General features: G+C 58.0%; 1 protein-coding gene across 3 annotated transcripts in view; it reads left to right on the forward strand.

Moving 5' to 3' along the window:
• The first annotated feature begins 294 nt into the window (after positions 1-294).
• The window catches only part of LOC144735700 (traf2 and NCK-interacting protein kinase-like), a 36,639-nt gene continuing 17,283 nt past the window's right edge, over positions 295-19,650 (forward strand). For 2 of the 3 annotated variants that reach the window (XM_078618182.1, XM_078618184.1), the window contains exons 1-10: positions 295-1,793; positions 7,749-7,955; positions 8,480-8,671; positions 9,587-9,826; positions 10,784-10,881; positions 11,359-11,522; positions 13,585-13,676; positions 17,179-17,333; positions 18,045-18,135; positions 19,396-19,560. In XM_078618182.1, coding sequence (XP_078474308.1) covers positions 1,662-1,793; positions 7,749-7,955; positions 8,480-8,671; positions 9,587-9,826; positions 10,784-10,881; positions 11,359-11,522; positions 13,585-13,676; positions 17,179-17,333; positions 18,045-18,135; positions 19,396-19,560 — 1,536 coding nt within the window. In that variant the 5' untranslated portion in view covers positions 295-1,661. The remainder of the gene's footprint in view (positions 1,794-7,748; positions 7,956-8,479; positions 8,672-9,586; positions 9,827-10,783; positions 10,882-11,358; positions 11,523-13,584; positions 13,677-17,178; positions 17,334-18,044; positions 18,136-19,395; positions 19,561-19,650) is intronic. The other variant, XM_078618183.1, reaches the window with a different exon arrangement.

Raw genomic sequence — 19,650 nt, forward strand, 5'->3', positions numbered from 1 at the left:
ATGTCTCACTGTAAAAAAAACACCACACGCCGGCTGTGTGAGAACAACATTATTATTTCTGCTGTGTTGCGGAGACACCCTGTATTTCCCTCGTTGCTATTTTCGAGCATCGTGGGGGGGGGGGGCGTGTTAGTTGACTTGCTCATTTTGGTGCGTGGATATTTGCCGGCGGTTTGGCTGATTTTAAACTCTTTCAAAAGTCACGAAACCCTCCTGATGTCCCCCCCCCCCACCCTCCGGCAAGCCCGTTAGACATTGCCCTGTCGACTCGACTCCACAGCTTCTTCGCTTTTCCAAGCAAATTAACTTTTCGAACATTCGTTCAGTTCCTGACGAAGTTATTTCTTTTTTCGTTTTCTCTTCTTCACGACGGTGACCGTGGTGACGATGTTCGCCAATCCGCCCGTCCGTCGTTCCTCTTTCCGCAGGGGTACAATTCCGAGCGCGTCCGTCTGTCCGTACCCTGAATGCTCGTTTCCGCTTTGCGTCGTCGGTAACCCCCCCCCCCCCGCGCGTTGTGCGTTTGAACGCGCGCACGCGAAGCCGGCGGTCTGGACCAGGGGTCGGCAAACCTTCGGCTCACCGGTTCTTTTAACGAAGGCCGCTCTTCGTCACGTCATTGATTAAGGGGACCCCACCGTCTCGTATTCGTCACGTTGCTCTTGAAATATTGAAGTTTTTATTTTTTACTGATCGCAAACGGGTACCCGTACCCGGCCGTACCCGTACCCAGCTGGGTACGGGTAGGGTACGGGTATCGGGTACCTGATTGCGACCTCTAGGATGAAGCCATGTTGCAGGCGCGGGTGGGTTGATTCTAGGAACTTGAATTGTGAGAAGAGACAAGACGTTGGGAAATGAGTGACAAACGGTGACTCACCAGTGACTCACGGCCTACCCTACCCGATACCCGGCCGGGTACGGGTAGCCGGGTATCGGGTAGGGTACGGGTATCGGGTACCCGGTTGCGGTGGGAATCGGCTGGTGTGGCAGGCGCCACGTGGAGCGTTGTTTGGCGGCGGCTTGGTTGGGGGTGGCGGCCTTCGCCCATAAACGGGCGGATCGTAACCGACGGCGATGACGGTGATGGTTTTACATTTTTACGGTCCTCTTTTTTTTACCGTCCCGCTTCCTGTCCGTCTCCCTGCACCGCCTCTGCCACTTCGTCTCCCCACGTCCGTCGCCAACTTTGCCGCTGCTGCCGCCACATCCATCACCTCCGCTACCTCCACCGCCGCCTCCCCTCGTCCATCACAAACTCCACCACCATCTCTTCCACCACCACCACCTCCTTCCCACCTCTTTTATAAACCTTGCGACCTCCACGTCCATCGCAAACCCCACGACCGCCACCACATCCAACCACCTCCACCACCACCTTCCCACGTCTTTCACCACCCACCATCACCACCACCACCACCACCTCCGGAGTGCAGCAGCAACGGCGCGCTCGCGAGGCCTCCAAGCAGCAGGAGCGCGAGCACAAGCGGCACCGCGAGCTCGAGCTGGAGCGCCGGCGCGAGCAGCAGCAGGAGCTGGAGCGCCGGCGTGCCGACGAGCTGGAGCGCCGTCGCGAGCAGCAGCAGCAGCAACAGCAGCAGCAGCAGCAACAGCAGCAGCAGCAGCAGCAGCAGGAGGCCGAGCGGCGGCGTGCCGACGAGATGGAGCGCCGTCGCGAGCAGCAGCAAGAGCTGGAGCGGAGGCGGCGCGACGAGGAGGTGCGGCGGAGGGAGGCCGAGCTGGAGCGCTGGCGCCGCGACGAGGAGGAGCGCCGGCGGGCGGAGCGCGAGCAGGTGGGGGGCGGGGGCGCTGCGCCGAGGGGGGCGGGCGGTGCGCACGCGGGGAACGTCGTCGCGTTTGTCGACGTTCCGCTTTTCCGCGCGGTTTCGGCGTTTCGTAGCCACGCGCGCGTGCGGTCCCCGACTCCTTTGCGCGTCTCTCGCTTTGATTTCCCTTTTCTTTCGTTACAATGCTCTGGATCCTGCTCCCCCCGCCCCCCGCCGCCGCCACACAAGACGCGCCCCCCCCCCTCCCCCCCCCCGTTTTATCCGCGGGACGCGAGATGTCCCGCGCCGCGTCGAGGGCGCCTCGTGCGAGTCTGCCCCCTCCTCCCGTCGCTCTCGCTCCTCCCCTGCCCCCCCCACTTCTGCAGGAGCTGATCAGGCGGCAGTTAGACCAGGAGCAGCAGGAGATAGAGGAGCTGCAGCAGCAGCTGCTGCAGGAACAGGCCCTGCTGCTGGTAACGCACCGTGTGGCCAAAAGGCTTCGGCTTGGCTTCCATTCGTTTGACCCCCGATCATTTGCATCGACGACTCATTTCTTCAGAACTGCTTCTTCGCGTTTAGTTTGTTGTCCTTCCCGTCCCCGCCCGCCCGCACCTCCGATCGGTGCGGTTGGCTGCCGTGCGGTGCGAAAGAACGCACGCACGTGTAGGCCTCGGCAAGGTAAGGTAAAAGTGTAAAAACAACGAGCCTGCCTCTACTCTACCTTTTACCTTACCACAATACAATCACTCTGCCCTACCTTTTACCCTTTAGCAGGTAAGGTAAAAGGTAAAAAGCAACGAGCCTACCTATTACCCTACCCTTTACCCTTACCCCTTGGCATGTCGACACCTTTACCCTTTACCTTTACCCTTTTGCCCGGTAAAAAGGGTACAATTACCTTACCTTGCCGAGGCCTACGCACGTGCGCGCATTTGCCCGTCAAGTCGATTCATTCCATTCGCTTCTCTTCCTCCTCCTCCTCGTGTCCCTCCACCACGACGTACGGACACCGAGAGGAAGAAGGCACGCTTGCTTAGCGGCAGCCACGCAGACCTGCAAGCCGGTGTGCACACAGGCCTGCAAGCCGGCGTGCACACAGGCCTGCAAGCCGGCGTGCACACAGGCCTGCAAGCCGGCGTGCACACAGGCCTGCAAGCCGGCGTGCACACAGGCCTGCACGCCTGTGATCTCCCTGCCCCGCACCACGCCGCTCCCCATCTCACACCGTGCGAGGAATGGTCACGACTTGCCTCGGGCTTGCATTTCGATAAGAGAATTGATTCCTTCCACCGTCACGCTTCCGTTGTTGTTGTTGTGTGTGTGTGTGTGTTTTTTTTTCTTTCCCCGTCTCGTTTGCGCAGTTTTTGTTCGCCCCAATGAATCCAAATACACCATTGGCGTATCATTCGCGATATCAAATACACCTTCTTGGTTCTTTCGGTAAAGTAACGTAGAAGGGAAATAATAAAATGATCAAATCAAACATAATAAAATACAATTTTCACGACGTTTCGGCCACAACGCAAGCAGCCGTCCTCAGGTGAAGAACAGGTCTGTCGGAAAGACAGCGTCCGTCGTGAGAATTGTATTTTATTATGTTTTATTAGTATTATTTTATTATTTCCCTTCTACGTGACTTTACCGAAAGAACCAAGAAGATGAATCCCTGCAGTCACGAAAGCTTTAAATCGAAATCAAATACACCATTGGCGTATCATTCGCATACGGCGTGCATACGTCTGTAAAGAATCGATTCTCTGACGCACGATGTTAAGGAGTGTATCGTGAGAGTATGAACGTGGCCTGTCTGGCGATTATCGCGGGCAGCTGGATCTGTTGGAGTTCTCCCATGATGAGGTGAAACCTGTACCCTCGGTTGAACGTCCCGCGCGAGTGTGTGTGTGTGGTGTAGTGGGGAGCGGTGGTGTAGTGGTTAGCGCTACGCTGCGCGACAAACCTGGCGACCCGGGTTCGATTCCCGCTCACGGCCAACACCGGTGGCGATTATCTGAACCGGTCCTGGGCGTCCCCTGGGTCGACTCGGCCTCAAATGAGGACGTGGTGCGGTGTGTAAACATCGCCACTAGGGAGACAAAGGCGGCCGGGCATGGTGCTGGCCACCCACCCCTTCGTGTGCTGTGCCGGCCTTCATAGGTGCTCGCTAACAGCACTTGCCCCAATAGTCTGTTTAGGCTACGTGGGGGATCTTTGTCTGTCCTTTTGTCGTTTTTAGCTGACTGCTTTGAACCCAGCTTCTGTGCGCATCTCACGAGGCACAATCTTGAGATTACATTTTTTGTTGCACAGAAGCCGCCATTCGGCAACATTTCTGCGCGAAAGCAATCTCTGTCCCAGCTTCAACTTCATCGGCAAAGGGGTCCGGGCTTGTTGAACCGCAGTAGCGCTGGGGGAACCGGATATCGTGGGCACGATCGACACCCCCCACTTCGCAATGCCGGCCTTGCAAAGTGCAACGCGGTCTTTGCTTCCTGAGACAATTTCTGCTGACGGACGGCTTCAAACATTGTAACGTACGCTAAGACGCGAACCAAAGTGCGTCGACGCGTTTTTTTCATCGACGCATTTTGCGCGTCCGCTGGCCTGTTTCGAGAGTGGAGCCTGGCACGTCAGAATTTTGTTACCCGTAAATTTGACGAATTGTCACCGCTCTGTTCGTCCCACCAATTGTTTATTTTGTACGTAACGATATAAAGATTTACGATCACGCGAGCCGTTAAAAAACGACGCGGGTGTTTTGACATGTGACGTCGCTGGGAGAAACTGCCAGAGCCCTTTGTGGCTGCCTCGTTTTGCGCGTTTTGCGCGCACCGTCATTGCTGACTCGCTGACCCCGCCCCCCGGCGCCTCTTGCCGCGGCGTCGAAAGGCCACAGCGACCTACGGCCGCGACGCACCCCGACGTATCGTCGATATCCGTCGGCCGCTCCTCCAGTTTCGAGGCGAACGCCCGCCGCAGACCGACTTCGTCCGTCTGGACGCGCTCGCGAGACACGCGGGCGGAGCGGCGACCCTCAACTTTACGATCGGCGTCGTGTGTAGGTGCCCCGTGAGAATCGTCCTGCTTAGTTTCTCTTCCGGTGCGCGCTCCTGGACAACTTCCCGCCTCGCTGGCTGTCCCCTGGCGCTGTCGGCCCGTCTTGGCTAGAGCCTGCCGAATCCATGTCCAGTCCTCTGTGATCTTGTCTCAAGGCTTAGTGGGATTATTTACACAACTCCCTCCGGCTCGGAGAGTGCGTTGTGTGCCAGCGCTGAGCTTCGCTGCATGGACATCAGGCCAAACCATACCCACCCACTCACCCATCCATAATACCCATCCACTCACCCATCCACTCACCCACCCATACCCACCCACTCACCCACCCATACCCACCCATTCGCCCACCCATACCCATCCACTCAACCACCCATACCCACTCACCCACTCACCCACCCATACCCACCCACTCACCCACCCATTACCACCCACTCACCCACCCATACCCACTCACCCACCCATACCCATCCACTCACCCACCCATACCCACCCACTGACCCACCCATTCCCATCCACTCACCCACCCATTCCCACCCACTCACCCACCCATACCCATCCACTCACCCACCCATACCCACCCACTGACCCACCCATTCCCATCCACTCACCCACCCATTCCCACCCACTCACCCACCCATACCCATCCACTCACCCACCCATACCCACCCACTGACCCACCCATACCCATCCACTCACCCACCCATTACCACCCACTCACATACCCACCCACTCACCCACCCACTCACCCACCCATTCCCATCCACTCACCCCCCCATACCCACCCACTCACCCACCCATACCCACCCACTCACCCACCCATACCCACCCACTCACCCACCCATTCCCACCCACTCACCCACCCATACCCACTCACCCACCCACTCACCCACCCATTCCCACCCACTCACCCACCCATTCCCACCCACTAACCCACCCATACCCACCCACTCACCCACCCATTCCCACCCACTCACCCACCCATACCCATCCACTCACCCACCCATACCCACCCACTCACCCACCCATACCCACCCACTCACCCACCCATAATACCCATCCACTCACCCATCCACTCACCCACCCATACCCACCCACTCACCCACCCATACCCACCCATTCGCCCACCCATTCGCCCACCCATACCCATCCATTCAACCACCCATACCAACTCACCCACTCACCCACCCATACCCACCCACTCACCCACCCATTACCACCCACTCACCCACCCATACCCACTCACCCACCCATACCCATCCACTCACCCACCCATACCCACCCACTGACCCACCCATTCCCATCCACTCACCCACCCATTCCCACCCACTCACCCACCCATTCCCATCCACTCACCCACCCATTCCCACCCACTCACCCACCCATTCCCACCCACTTACCCATCCATACCCACCCACTCACCCACCCACTCACCCACCCATACCCACCCACCCACCCACCCACCCAAACCCACCCACTCACCCACCCATACCCACCCACCCACCCATACTCACCCACCCATTCCCACCCACTCACCCACCCATACTCACCCACCCAAACCCACCCACCCACCCAAACCCACCCACTCACCCACCCATACCCACCCACCCATTCCCACCCACTCACCCACCCATACCCACCCACTCACCCACCCATTCCCACCCACTCACCCACCCATACCCACCCACTCACCCACCCATTCCCACCCACTCACCCACCCATTCCCACCCATACCCATCCACTCACCCACCCATACCCACCCACTCACCCACCCATTCCCACCCACTCACCCACCCATTCCCACCCACTCACCCACCCATTCCCACCCACTCACCCACCCATTCCCACCCACTCACCCACCCATTCCCACCCACTCACCCACCCATACCCATCCACTCACCCACCCATTCCCACCCACTCATCCACCCATACCCATCCACTCACCCACCCATACCCACCCACCCACTCACCCACCCATTCCCACCCACTCACCCACTCATTCCCACCCACTCACCCACCCATACCCACCCATTCCCACCCATACCCATCCACTCACCCACCCATTCCCACCCACTCACCCACCCATTCCCACCCACTCACCCACCCATACCCACCCATACCCACCCACTCACCCACCCATTCCCACCCACTCATCCACCCATTCCCACCCACTCGCCCACCCATACCCACCCACTCACCCACCCATTCCCACCCACTCACCCACCCATTCCCACCCACTCACCCACCCATTCCCACCCACTCACCCACCCATTCCCACCCACTCACCCACCCATACCCACCCACTCACCCACCCATTCCCACCCACTCACCCACCCATTCCCACCCACTCATCCACCCATACCCACACACCCACTCACGCAAACCCACCCAAACTCCCACGCGAAGTTGAATACCCAGTGGGCGCTCGGAATCCGGCCGTAAGGAATTTGACGGCGCGTCTCTTTTGGTGTCAACGCTGCCGAGCCCCTGTTTGCTTTCACGACCGCCGCTCCGTGCGCCCCACATTGTTCGCGCGAACGTCGCAGGAATGCGCGATGCCGTGTACGTCGCGTGTCGGTCCGCACCCCGCGTCCGGTACAATGCGGGGACGTTCCCCTCCGGGGTGACCCCTACCCCCCCCCCGGTCTCGCGATCTCCGGGGGCGTTCTTCCCGCTGGCAGCGACCCCGTCTCGCCGGAACGGATTAGTCGCGGATTCTCTGCGCGCCCCCCCCGCCCCCCTCCCCGTCACTCGGAATCTTTCGACGGTGATCATACCGGGGCTGAATGCGTTTCGTTGTAAGCAAAAAGCCAAAGCAAAACAAAACAAACGCGTTGGGCTGACCGGGAGTGCGTGCCGCTCGTCGTGCCGGCTGGCCCGGTGTTGTTTTATTCTTTTATTTGCGAACACGTCCCGTCGTCTGCGCCGCAGGAATGCCGCCGCAAAGCGGAGGCGGAGAGGCTGCAGAAGCAGATCCAGCAGGAGAAGGACTTCCTGATGTCGCTGCAGCAGCAACAGCAGCAACAGCAGCAGCAGCAGCAAGGCGACGGCAGGGCGTTGCCAGGTGACAAAGCGCGCGTGGTGTACCAGTTCCTGGAAAACAAGCCTCCTGCCGACAAGCCAGCCTGGGCCAAGCAGGTACGGTTCGATGTCGTCGTCGCCAGCATTGCCACTCTCGCTGCCATCGCCAGCTTCGTCACGATCTCCATCGGTTGTTAGTGCCGCCGACATCTCGTGGACGGTGCTGTCGTCACAGCCACCGTCATCGCCGTCACGATTGCCTCGACCATCTCGTCGGCATCAGTGTTATCGCCATCACTCTCAACAACAACAACAACATCACCACCACCGTCACTGTCAATGAACGTCACCACAATCAGCTCCTTCAACATAGGGATTTCCGCATTATCTCCGTCGTGAGCATTCCCCTTGCTCTGGGCACCCCCCCCCTTCCCCCCCTTCCCCCCCCTTCCCCCCCTCCCCCCCCCCCCCTGCGGTTGTTGTGACGTGGAAACTCTCCCGACCTCGGCTTGTGGCGACTCCGGATGGCGCGCGGTCGTCGGCGGTGAGACGGACGCGCCCCCCCCCCCCGCCCACCCCCCGCCCCGCCCACCCCGCCCACCACGTCGTACCGTTGGTTGTGCCGCGTGGCCTGTCCGCAGGTGGAGGACCGTTCGAAGATGAACAAGAAGAGCTCCCCCACCAACAGCCAGCGCGGCGGGGACGCCGGGCCGCAGCCGGTGCCGGCTGACGCGCTGGCAAACGGCGCGGCCCAGGCCGCCCCCTCCTCCTCCGCCGGTGCCGCTGCCGGCGCCGTCTCGTCCGCCGCGTTTCAGCGCGGCGTCGACCCGCAGGTGGGGGGGGGGGGTGGAGGTGGGGGGGTTGGGGGGGGGGGCAGCAGCTCGCGACATCGTCGCCGCGGTTTCCCCCACAGGATTTGGTCGTCACAACAATAATAACACGATAGTGATCTACACCCGGGAAGTGTGCGCATTTAATACAGAAGTATTGGCGCGGTAAACAGTCAGAACTAGTGGGGGGGATGAAGGCCAGTTGAAAGAGGTGAGTTTTCAACACGCGACTTAAAAACCTGGGAGCTACACTGGCAAAATGAGCCGTGACCTCGGAGTCCTTTAGAAGAAGGGGGATCAAAGATCTCGGGGGGGACCTCGTTTGATCGGTTCCTGTTCAATATCGCGGGGGAGCCAAACTCGTTTGAGTGGCTTGTAGGCCAGGAGACCCGAGCCATGCCCCAAAGCATTCCTTCGTTTATTTTTTCTCCTCCGATTTCTGTTTTGTGTGTTTTTTGCGCCGATTTCTCTTCGCTTCGTTGCTGTCCGGGCGCCTCCGTTGTGACGGCGCTGAGCCCTGTAGCGCGTGGCGGCTGTTTCCAAGGGGGGTGGCCAACGGCTACGAGCACGCGGCGGTCGTCCCCCTTGGCAGAGCGAGCTGTGGCACACATTTTACATGGGCGGACCACGTGGCTCCATTGCGGAGCGCTTGAATGGGTCGGGTCGCCCGTGCAAGTCGGGGCCAAGGCCACTTACACTTACTTCTCATTGAAAATAATTGCCAGTTTTTTTAAGTCGAATATTCATGCGACGGCGCTTTGGGTGCAGATTTTAGACGAAAAATAAAATCCACTTTCCCCCGACTCAGCCAGGTCGGCGATCGTTGAGAACGCAGCTTTTGGCCATTTTTTGTTGTTTTTGTTTTAAACGGGTGACGTCGGAACGGTTAGTTGACGAGTGCCGACGCGATGCGCGCAGGTCCAGGTCGCCCACCGCATCTCCCTCCGGCAGCAGCAGCAGCAGCAGCAGGCGGGCGGTGGCGGTGGCGCTGGGGCAGCACCACCCGCGATGCCGCGATCACACTCCTTCCCCGAGCAGGAGTCTTCGCCGCTCATCCCCTCGTCCGCCTCCGCGCCGTCACACCCGCCCACCGACGGCCCCACGCGGAGGCTGCTCGCCGAACCGCCGGCCGCCGGCATCGACGAGGTGCCCCCAAAGGTGCGGAGCGGTGAAAGCGAAACCCGCTGCTTCACGGCCACGTCACGCTTGCCGCGCCCCCTCCAAGTTGCGTGCGTGTGCGCGTGCGCCGGAAACGTTCTCTTTCATCTCGCTGAGCTTGATCGTACATTGTAAGGTGGCACTCATTGTATATACAAGACAAAGATCGCCTGTATAGCCTTAACAGACTGTAGGGGCAAGTGCTGTTAGCGAGCACCTATGAAGGCCGGAACGGTACACGAGGTGGTGGGTGGCCAGCACCACGCCCGACCGCCTTTGTCTCCCTAGTGGCGATGTTTACACACCGCACCAGGTACTCATTTGAGGCTGAGTCGACCTGGCAGAGGCCCGGGACCGGTTCAGATAATCGTCACTCATGTTGGCAGTGCGTGAGAATCGAACCCGTGTCGCCGGGTTCATAGCGCAGCGCGCTAACCGCTACACTATCACTCCCCACTTATAAACACACGCACACACCTACAAAGTACTTGCCGCGAACGAACCGCCAATACCTTGCCGACGTCGTCAAGGAGCATAAAGCATCGCGGGGACTCCGGTCGCACTCGCAGCGAAAGCGGATTTTGGCTGACCGTCGAACAAAGACGACCACCGCGTCGAGGGGCGCTTTCAGACGCGCTTCTGCGGCTGTCCGGAACGCCTCTTCCTTCCGATATTCGGGTGCCGCTGGGAGCTGCGCACTTTTACATCATCGTCTAGATTTCTTTAGAACTGCATTTTGTGTTTGGTTCGTTGTCTTTCCTCCAATGGCTACGTACGGTGCCAAAGAAGTTCAACATTCGTGCCACAGCTCTCCGCCACTTGCCCCTCATGCGTTTAGCGTTCGCGTCTCTCACCTCTATCGCCCTCCTCTCGAACTCCGCTGAAATCAGACCGTGGTGAATTGCGATCGTCGGTGGGTGCTCAGCCGCCGTCTCCCTCCTTCCCCCGTCGCGACAGGTCCCTCCGCGCACGACGTCACGATCGCCGGAGCTCATGCGGAGGAACTCGCCCGGCATCTTGCCGGCATTCACCCCTCGACCGAGCGGCCAGTCCCGGTGAGTTCGGTGAAGCGCGCCGCACTCGCCGAGGCGGGGGGAGGGTGGCGTTGGGGAGCTCTCGAATTAAATTATGTAATTATATTATGTAATTAAATTATAATAGAATTGTAATTATCAGTCAGCAGTAGCCGACTGCTGGGTGAAAGGCCTCTCCAATCTGTCGCGGCGTGGCGCGGTGGCGAGATGTTTACTACCTCGCCTGGTGTACAGGTGGTCGTGGGTTTCGCTGACGCCTGCTGTAAATTAGGAGTTTGCGTGCCTCTCTCCCCGTGGTCCCGTCGATTCTTCTCCGGGTTCCTTCACATTTAGAATCAACGTCACGCGCTCAGAGTATTTGGCTGCTATAAATGTCCACGTGATAAGCCGCTTTGTCGAGCTATCATTTGTGGCCAGGTCGCTTCTTAAAAAGAGCTACATAGCTCAGTGGGCCTTACCTGGTATAATGAAATGTGTGCGTGTGGTCCGCGTGACCAGACTGGCGGACGCGAAGGCCGCGGAGGGATCGGCAGACGGTGCGGACTTGCGGAGCCGGCACCAGAAGCAGTACGGCAGCCACTCGAGCTCGGGATCCGGTTCCGGATCGGCCTCCAGTTCTTCCGGCTCGCAGCCCAGCTCCGGGGAGCGGCAGAAGCCCCGCGGTGAGCGACCACTCCTCCTCCTCCTCGTCGTCGTCGTCGTCGTCGTCATCGGCAGCGGCCGTGATCTATCCTCAGCTGGATGACGAGTTGATTCGATCGCTCCGGTTCTTTGCCGGTCCACCTCCCCGGCCGTGTTTTTCCTCCTTCGGCTGCCGCGTCACCGTTAGTCTCGACCGCGGGTCTCCTGGCGCCCAGTCCACGCCCCGCACGGAACGCTGTGAACAGTCGATGTACCCTCTCACTTGCTTGTGCTGTAAGAACACAACTAAAACAACCATCTTCTCTGTAGCCTGCGTTCATTCCTTCCTTACAACAACCCCCGTCTCTTCACCCCGAGCCAATCCTGCTCCTGGTACTCCTAGCCCCAGCTCAGCTGGCTACAACCTGGCCTACCCCAACCCCTATCACTACCCCAACCCCTATCACTACCCCAACCCCTATCACTACCCCAACCCCTATCACTACCCCAACCCCTATCACTACCCCAACCCCTATCACTACCCCAACCCCTATCACTACCCCAACCCCTATCACTACCCCAACCCCTATCACTACCGCAACCCCTATCACTACCGCAACCCCTATCACTACCCCAACCCCTATCACTACCCCAACCCCTATCACTACCCCAACCCCTATCACTACCCCTATCACTACCCCTATCACTACCCCTATCACTACCCCTATCACTACCCCTATCACTGCCCCAAACCCTATCACTACCCCTATCACTACCCCAACCCCTATCACTGCCCCAACCCCTATCACTACCCCAACCCCTATCACTGCCCCAACCCCTATCACTACCCCAACCCCTATCACTACCCCAACCCCTATCACTACCCCAACCCCTATCACTACCCCAACCCCTATCACTACCCCAACCCCTATCACTACCCCTATCACTACCCCTATCACTACCCCTATCACTACCCCTATCACTGCCCCAAACCCTATCACTACCCCTATCACTACCCCAACCCCTATCACTGCCCCAACCCCTATCACTACCCCAACCCCTATCACTGCCCCAACCCCTATCACTACCCCAACCCCTATCACTACCCCAACCCCTATCACTGCCCCGAACCCTATCACTACCCCTATCACGACCCCAACCCCTATCACTACCCCTATCACTACCCCTATCACGACCCCAACCCCTATCACTACCCCTATCACTACCCCTATCACTACCCCAACCCCTATCACTACCCCAACCCCTATCACTACCCCTATCACTACCCTTATCACTACCCCAACCCCTATCACTACCCCTATCACTACCCCTATCACGACCCCAACCCCTATAACTACCCCTATCATGACCCCAACCCCTATCACTACCCCTATCACTACCCCTATCACGACCCCAACCCCTATAACTACCCCTATCACGACCCCAACCCCTATCACTACCCCTATCACGACCCCAACCCCTATCACTACCCCTATCACTACCCCTATCACGACCCCAACCCCTATCACTACCCCTATCACGACCCCAACCCCTATCACTACCCCTATCACGACCCCAACCCCTATCACTACCCCTATCACTACCCCTATCACAACCCCTATCACTACCCCTATCACTACCCCTATCACGACCCCAACCCCTATCACTACCCCTATCACGACCTCAACCCCTATCACTACCCCTATCACTACCCCTATCACGACCCCAACTCCTATCACTACCCCTATCACGACCCCAACCCCTATCACTACCCCTATCACGACCCCAACCCCTATCACTACCCCTATCACGACCTCAACCCCTATCACTACCCCTATCACTACCCCTATCACGACCCCAACTCCTATCACTACCCCTATCACGACCCCAACCCCTATCACTACCCCTATCACGACCCCAACCCCTACCACTATGCGAACTCCTCAACCACTCCCGACTGTTCTTCTGTCACCGTAACCACGCCGCCACTTTTAATAACAACCCCAACTGATCTTGTCTCGCGTACAATGTCACAATCGCTGCAAACCCTCTTGGAATCAGCCGCTGCTGTATTCACGTTGGCCGCGTGTTGTTCTGTGACAGCCGCTGCTCAGACGAACGGAGCTCCGTCCACGGACAGCCTGGGCGTCGGTCAGGACGACGGGATGGACGTGGCGCGGCCCGCTCGCCCTCCGGTCAGTGCCGGACAGCCGCCCCGTCCCCCCCCCGCCGCCGCCGTGCCGTGCCGAGGGCAGGGAGGGTAGGGGGCGGGGGTCAGCGGAACCGCCGGTGTGCCGCTACCTCCGCAAGGCCGCGGTGGAGCGGTCCGCCGAAACGTTGTTGTTGCAGATGCTACGATTTTTATTTTTCGCCACGTGTGATTTTATTTTTTTTACTGCCGCGTTGAGCACAACAGCTGTTCGGATTGCGCGTGCTCATCGATCGTCAGCACAAGCCGGTGGGTACCGACGGACAGAGTGTGCCGAGCGCTTGCGTCGGTCACGAGCAGATTTCATTGAGATATCTGTGAATGGGAGCACGTCGATGGGTCCATGAAAAATGTGTTGACGAATGACGGTGGCGGCTACGCGCGGGATCTACAAAAGTTCGTGAACCTGTTGGTGTAAAGATACAGTGGGTGAGTGAGTGAGTTGGTCACTACCTCACCTGGTGTGCAGGAGGTCGTGGGGTCGATCCCGACCCTGACGCCTGCTGCTGTATATTTGGAGTTTGTGTGTCTCTCTCTCATCATCATCACGGTGGCGAGGAGATGTTAACTACCTCGCCTGGTGTACAGGAGGTCGTGGGGTCGATCCTGACCCTGACGCCTGCTGCTGTATATTTGGAGTTTGCGTGTCTCTCTCTCCCCATGGTCGCGTGGACTTTTCTCCGGGTCCTCCGGTTTCTCTCTCCACATTTAGAAATACGCGTTTATAGTCGTATTTCGCTGCTATAAATATCCACGTGATAAACCACTTAGTTGAACTATACTTTGCGGCGAGGTCACTTATGAAAAAGAGCTATATAGCTGAGTGGGCCTTACCTGTTAAAAATTGTAGTTTTCGGCACATTGATGGTTATGGGTGGGTGAGTGGGAGGGTAGGGAGATGGATGTGTCGTGTGTCGACAGGTGGGTGTCTGTGCAGGTCGGTAAGTAGGTGAGAGGGTGGGTGGGTAAGTAGGTAAGTAGGTGAGAGGGTGGGTGGGTAAGTAGGTGAGTGGGTGAGTGAGTGGGTGGGTGAGTAATTTCAATGACAGTGTGTGCAGTCGGTAGGTGGGTGGCTGTTTGTAGTTCGGTGGGTTACTAGGTTATTGTCTGTGTGTTGAACTTCTTTCGCGCCGTATGTAGCCAACCGTCCTCGTCATCGGAGGTGGCCAGCTTAGTTAAGAGTAGGGGAATCGAGGTGGGTTGATGGATCGGTGGGTGGGGTGAGTAGGTGAGTGGACAAACGAATTCCACACAGCGCGTGCAGATCGCCAATAACACTGGTCAACAAAAAAAAAAAAATTCTGGCCTGGACTTTTGCAGCTGTTTTAGACTAATTTCAGGGTTCCAAATCTGAGCTCAGATTTGCTCTATCACATCTCATTTTTATGCTATAGGCATACACCATTTTCATTGATTTTACCCGAAATTAACTCTGTCACTTATGATTGCAAGTTGTTGCGAGTCAGTGACTGATTTAGTGTTAAAATATGGTGCTGTATTTTTACAGCCTGATGTGATAGACAAAAACTGATACCAGATTTGGAATTAGCACCCCAAAATTACCTTATTATACCGTTGGAATACCTTATGCCAGAAAAAGTGTGTTGACCAATGTTATCAATCGATGCGTCGCTACGCCCCCCACCCCCCCCCCGGTGGAATTGTCGCGCAACCGTGCGAGTCCTCCGTTGCCTCCATCGCCCCCCCCCCCCCTCCGGTCCCATCGACGTTGCTGCCGTGGGGAACGTCGCTCTCGCCGCCGCTGATATCTTTTTGTTTTTCGTTCTTTCCTTCCAAACGCTTTGCGCGCGGTAGAGCTACACTAAAGCCATTTACGAGGTCAGTCGTGGCGGGGCGCGGGTGCGGGGGGGGGGGGGGACTTCATCTTCGTACTTTTAAAAGAGCGTGCTCCCCCGAAAAATTGCCGTCTGGCGACGCCGGCGCGGGTTTTGAACAAACTCGGCCGAACGCCCCGGTCGGGAACTGCCCTTTCTGTAAGCAAGGCAGTTCAACTCGGCCGTGTGCTGATGGAGCTGATTATTAATACCGTTAACGCTACTCACGATATGCCTAGGGGGGGGGGGGGGACCCCCCTACCGCCAGCTTTTGCACCTGTGTGGCACAGGGTGAACACGGCACCGGCGTGCAAGCGAGCATCATCCATAATACAGGTTTCTTTTTTTGGTTCGATAGCGTAAATATATGAATGTGTCGTTAAGCCCGCCAGCGCCTGACACGGCCAATTAGTAAGGTTTGTCACGTAAACAGAACGTGGCCAAATCGTCACTAGTACAGCACTAGTGTATAGTGTAGTGTATAGTGTAGTGTATAGTAGTGTAGTGTATAGTGTATAGTAGTGTGTAGTGTACTAGTACAGCACTAGTGTGTAGTGTAGTGTACTAGTACAACACACCGGTGTGTTGGAGAGCCACGACATTTACAATCTGAGTACGACGTTTCGCCAGTAACTACAACCAGCTTCATCAGGCGACAGCCAGTTCTGTTTACGTGACAAACCTTACTAATAGGGTGGGGGCGGGTTTAACGACACATATCTATTTACGCGATCTAACCCAACAAAAACCTGTATTGTGGAAGATATTGGTCGCGAAAGCCGACTCCGTATTAAACTAAGTGGGCATTAGTCTGCCGGTCGGCGGTTGGGGGAGCGACGTTTCGGGCAGTGCCCCCTTCTGTGCAGCGGAGAGAGGCGGTGTAACAATGGGGATCTTGACGATCTCTCCGCTAACGTGAGCTCCGGCAACTACCGGGACGCGCCGTTCGCCACCAAGTGGCGGTGACTACCGGCAGACCAACTCCGCGCGCGCGTGCTGCAATGCAGCCTCTTGCATAATAATTAACGGCGAAGGTTTTAATGGGTGTAGATTTAAATTTCGATTTAAAGCTTTCGTAACTGCAGGGATTCATCTTCTTGGTTCTTTCGGTAAAGTCACGTAGAAAGGAAATAATAAAATAATAAAAATAAAATCATTCTCACGACGTTTCGGCCACAACGCAAGCAGCCGTCCTCAGGTGAAGAACAGGTCTGTCGGGAAGACAGCGTCTGAATGGGCACCACCACGCTTGGCAGCGTATATTTAAGCTGGATTGGAGGGGGGAAGGGGCGCCTTGACAAAGGAATGGTGTAGATTGCGTAAATATACATGTGTCGTCGTTGACCGCACCGCCGCTCAACACGACCAATCGGCGAGGTTTGTCGCGTAAACACAACGCGTCAATTGGTGACTCCGTCAGCGCAGCGGCCGTGTGTTGCGGAGTGAACCCACAGCAACGTTTCCGATTCGAGTCCCGCGTGAGACGTTTCGCCCACGATTACAACAACAACAGCCAGCTTCATCAGGCGACTTGCGCGATGATTACAACCACCAACAGCTTCCAGTTTCGCTTGCGCTTTTTAATTGAAATTCTTTGTTTTACCCCCTCCCCTGCCACCCCCGCCACCCCCCCCCCCCCCCCCGGCACGGCAGCAGACGATGTCGGGGCCCCCGCCCCGCAGCGCGGTGAAGGTGACGGACTACTCGTCGTCCAGCGAGGACTCGGGGGACTCGGACGAGGAGGGCGAGGCGGACGCGGAGGGGCGGCACGACGGCACCATCCCCGTGCGGGGCATGCACCGCGCCACGTACGTCGTGCACCCTGGCACAGCTGTCGTTCTGCCACCACGGTGGCCAGGGGATGTTAACCACCTCGCCTGGTATACAGGAGGTCGTGGGTTCGATCCCGACAATGACGCCTGTTTTTTGTATTTGGGAGTTTTCTCCCCGTGGTGGTGGCGGCGTGGATTTTTCTCCGGGTCCTCCAGTTTTTCCCGACACACATTTAGAATGAACGTGCGTTCTGGAGTATTTGGCTGCTATACATTTCCACATCGGCTGTCATTTGTAGCGAGGTCGCTCCTGGAAAAAAGAGCTACACAGCTCGGTGGGCCTTACCTGGTAAAATAAAAAATAAAAACTGTTTAGTTTCATTTATCTCTCCGATGTGCGAGGGCAAGTCCGTGGCGTGCCTTTTCACGTGGCGCGATATTCCGGTTCCCGAGCCACCTCGTCACCGGGGCCTCGTTAACAACTCCACCAACTCATCAACACACCGACTCATCAACACACCGACTCATCAACGCACCGACTCATCAACGCACCGACTCATCAACACACCGACTCGTTATCAACGCACCGACTCATCAATGCACCGACTCATCAACGCACCGACTCATCAACACACCGACTCGTTATCAACACACCGACTCATCAATGCACCGACTCATCAACGCACCGACTCGTTGCAATGCCGACACTTTCCGGTTCACGTTTCTGTTCCGTTTGCCTCCCGTCAGCCACCCGTCGGCCGAGACCCTGATCGTCCATGACGAGGAGGACGAGGAGGAGGAGGGCAGGGACCCGGAGGGAACGTTCATCCTGCACGAGGTGGAGTGTTGCTCACAGCCACCTTCTTCCGGGGGGGGCGGGCGAGCAAGCGGGCGAGCAATCGGGCGAGCAGACCCCTCGAGCCCCCGAACGATCGCTCCGCTCGACACTCCCGCGGGGGTTAGACGCGTCCGTCGGGGCTCAATTCCAGCCGGGCTCTCCCCATGCCCCCGCCCCCCGCTGTCTGAGTGATCGACTGGCGGCTGTCGCTTCGATTGAGCTGCTGGTGGGAGGAGACTTGCTGTCTGAGATTGCAGGCGGTGCCGCCGGTGAACCCTAGAACTTCCTGAAGGCGCTTCGTTGTAGCTGTCTGAGCCGTGGGCGTTGTGGGTGGTCGTGTTTTCTCACAAAGTCAAGCGGCGAGCTCATCTCCAAACACCGAAGCTCGCGAAACTTGAAGCTGCGTTGCTCGGTAACGGGGTTCAAAGCGCGTTTCACTCTGAACCCGGTGAGCCCGAGTTCAATACCCGGCCACAACCAACGTGGGCCGACCGGGCCTGGTCCCGCAGCCCCTTCGCAAACCAAAGCCCGCACCAGTAACCGGCACGGTGAAGTATGGTCAAACGGCCTCCGTGAACGACACGGCGTGGGGGAATGCTCCTGCACCCTGCGGTAGGTTTCGACAGAATGCCGCGAATCGGAGCTTGCGGACACGTCTGCTCGCTCGACGTACGGATGAACGGAAACGATGAGAATCGCTCCCCAACTTGAACCGGCGAGTCCGGGTGTTGGGGCCCGCGGTGCCGGACGGCCCGCGATAGCCCAGCGTTGTGGAGCGTCCGGGACAATCACATCGCAGGGGGGGGGAGGGTGACCATTGTTTTAGCCGATTGTGGTTTTCAGCACGGCCGTGTCAAGTGCACGCTTCAAAGAAACGGACCCTGCTGTTAAGGACACGTGCGGCGATGTCTCGTGCGTACGCTCTCAAGCATATGCAGGGCTACTGCATTTGAAACTTCAAAGTTGACGTTCGATTCACGTTAAAATGCATTGACATATTTGCCTTCGCAGCCGCTTTGTTTGAACCCGAGGTTGCCACGAGCACACGCGTGACGTTCTGACCCGCGGCCCCGACTGGACATCTGTGAAACAAGAGCTTCAGAGCTCGTGGGATTCCTTTTTCGTCGCCCGTTGTCGCCGTTCCCGGCCCGTACGTCGCCGTGGCTCAGCTGCGCCGCGTCACAGATCCCAGAATCCCCGTGGTCTGACGTTGGTTTCCCCTCCCCACGCCCCTCCCCCCCCCGCACGGTCGCGCTGCAGAACGGCGGCGACAAGTCGTGCGGGCAGCTGAACGGGCTGTCCGCGCGCAGCGGCGTGCTGCCCGACCTGCTGCCCCAGGGCACAGGGGGCGGCGCGCTGGGGGCCGCTCCCGGCTGCCCCTTCTCGGCGTCGTCGTCCTCCTCCTATCAGGGCGACGGCGAGGAGGTGAGAGAGGGAGGCCCTCTTTGCGGGGGAGGGAAGGGTGGGCTCGTGAGTGAGTGAGTGAGGACGTGAGAGGGAGGGGGAGCGAGAGTG

Source organism: Lampetra planeri, chromosome 56, assembly GCF_965212315.1.
Source record: "Lampetra planeri chromosome 56, kcLamPlan1.2.h2, whole genome shotgun sequence".
Lineage (NCBI taxonomy): Eukaryota > Metazoa > Chordata > Hyperoartia > Petromyzontiformes > Petromyzontidae > Lampetra > Lampetra planeri.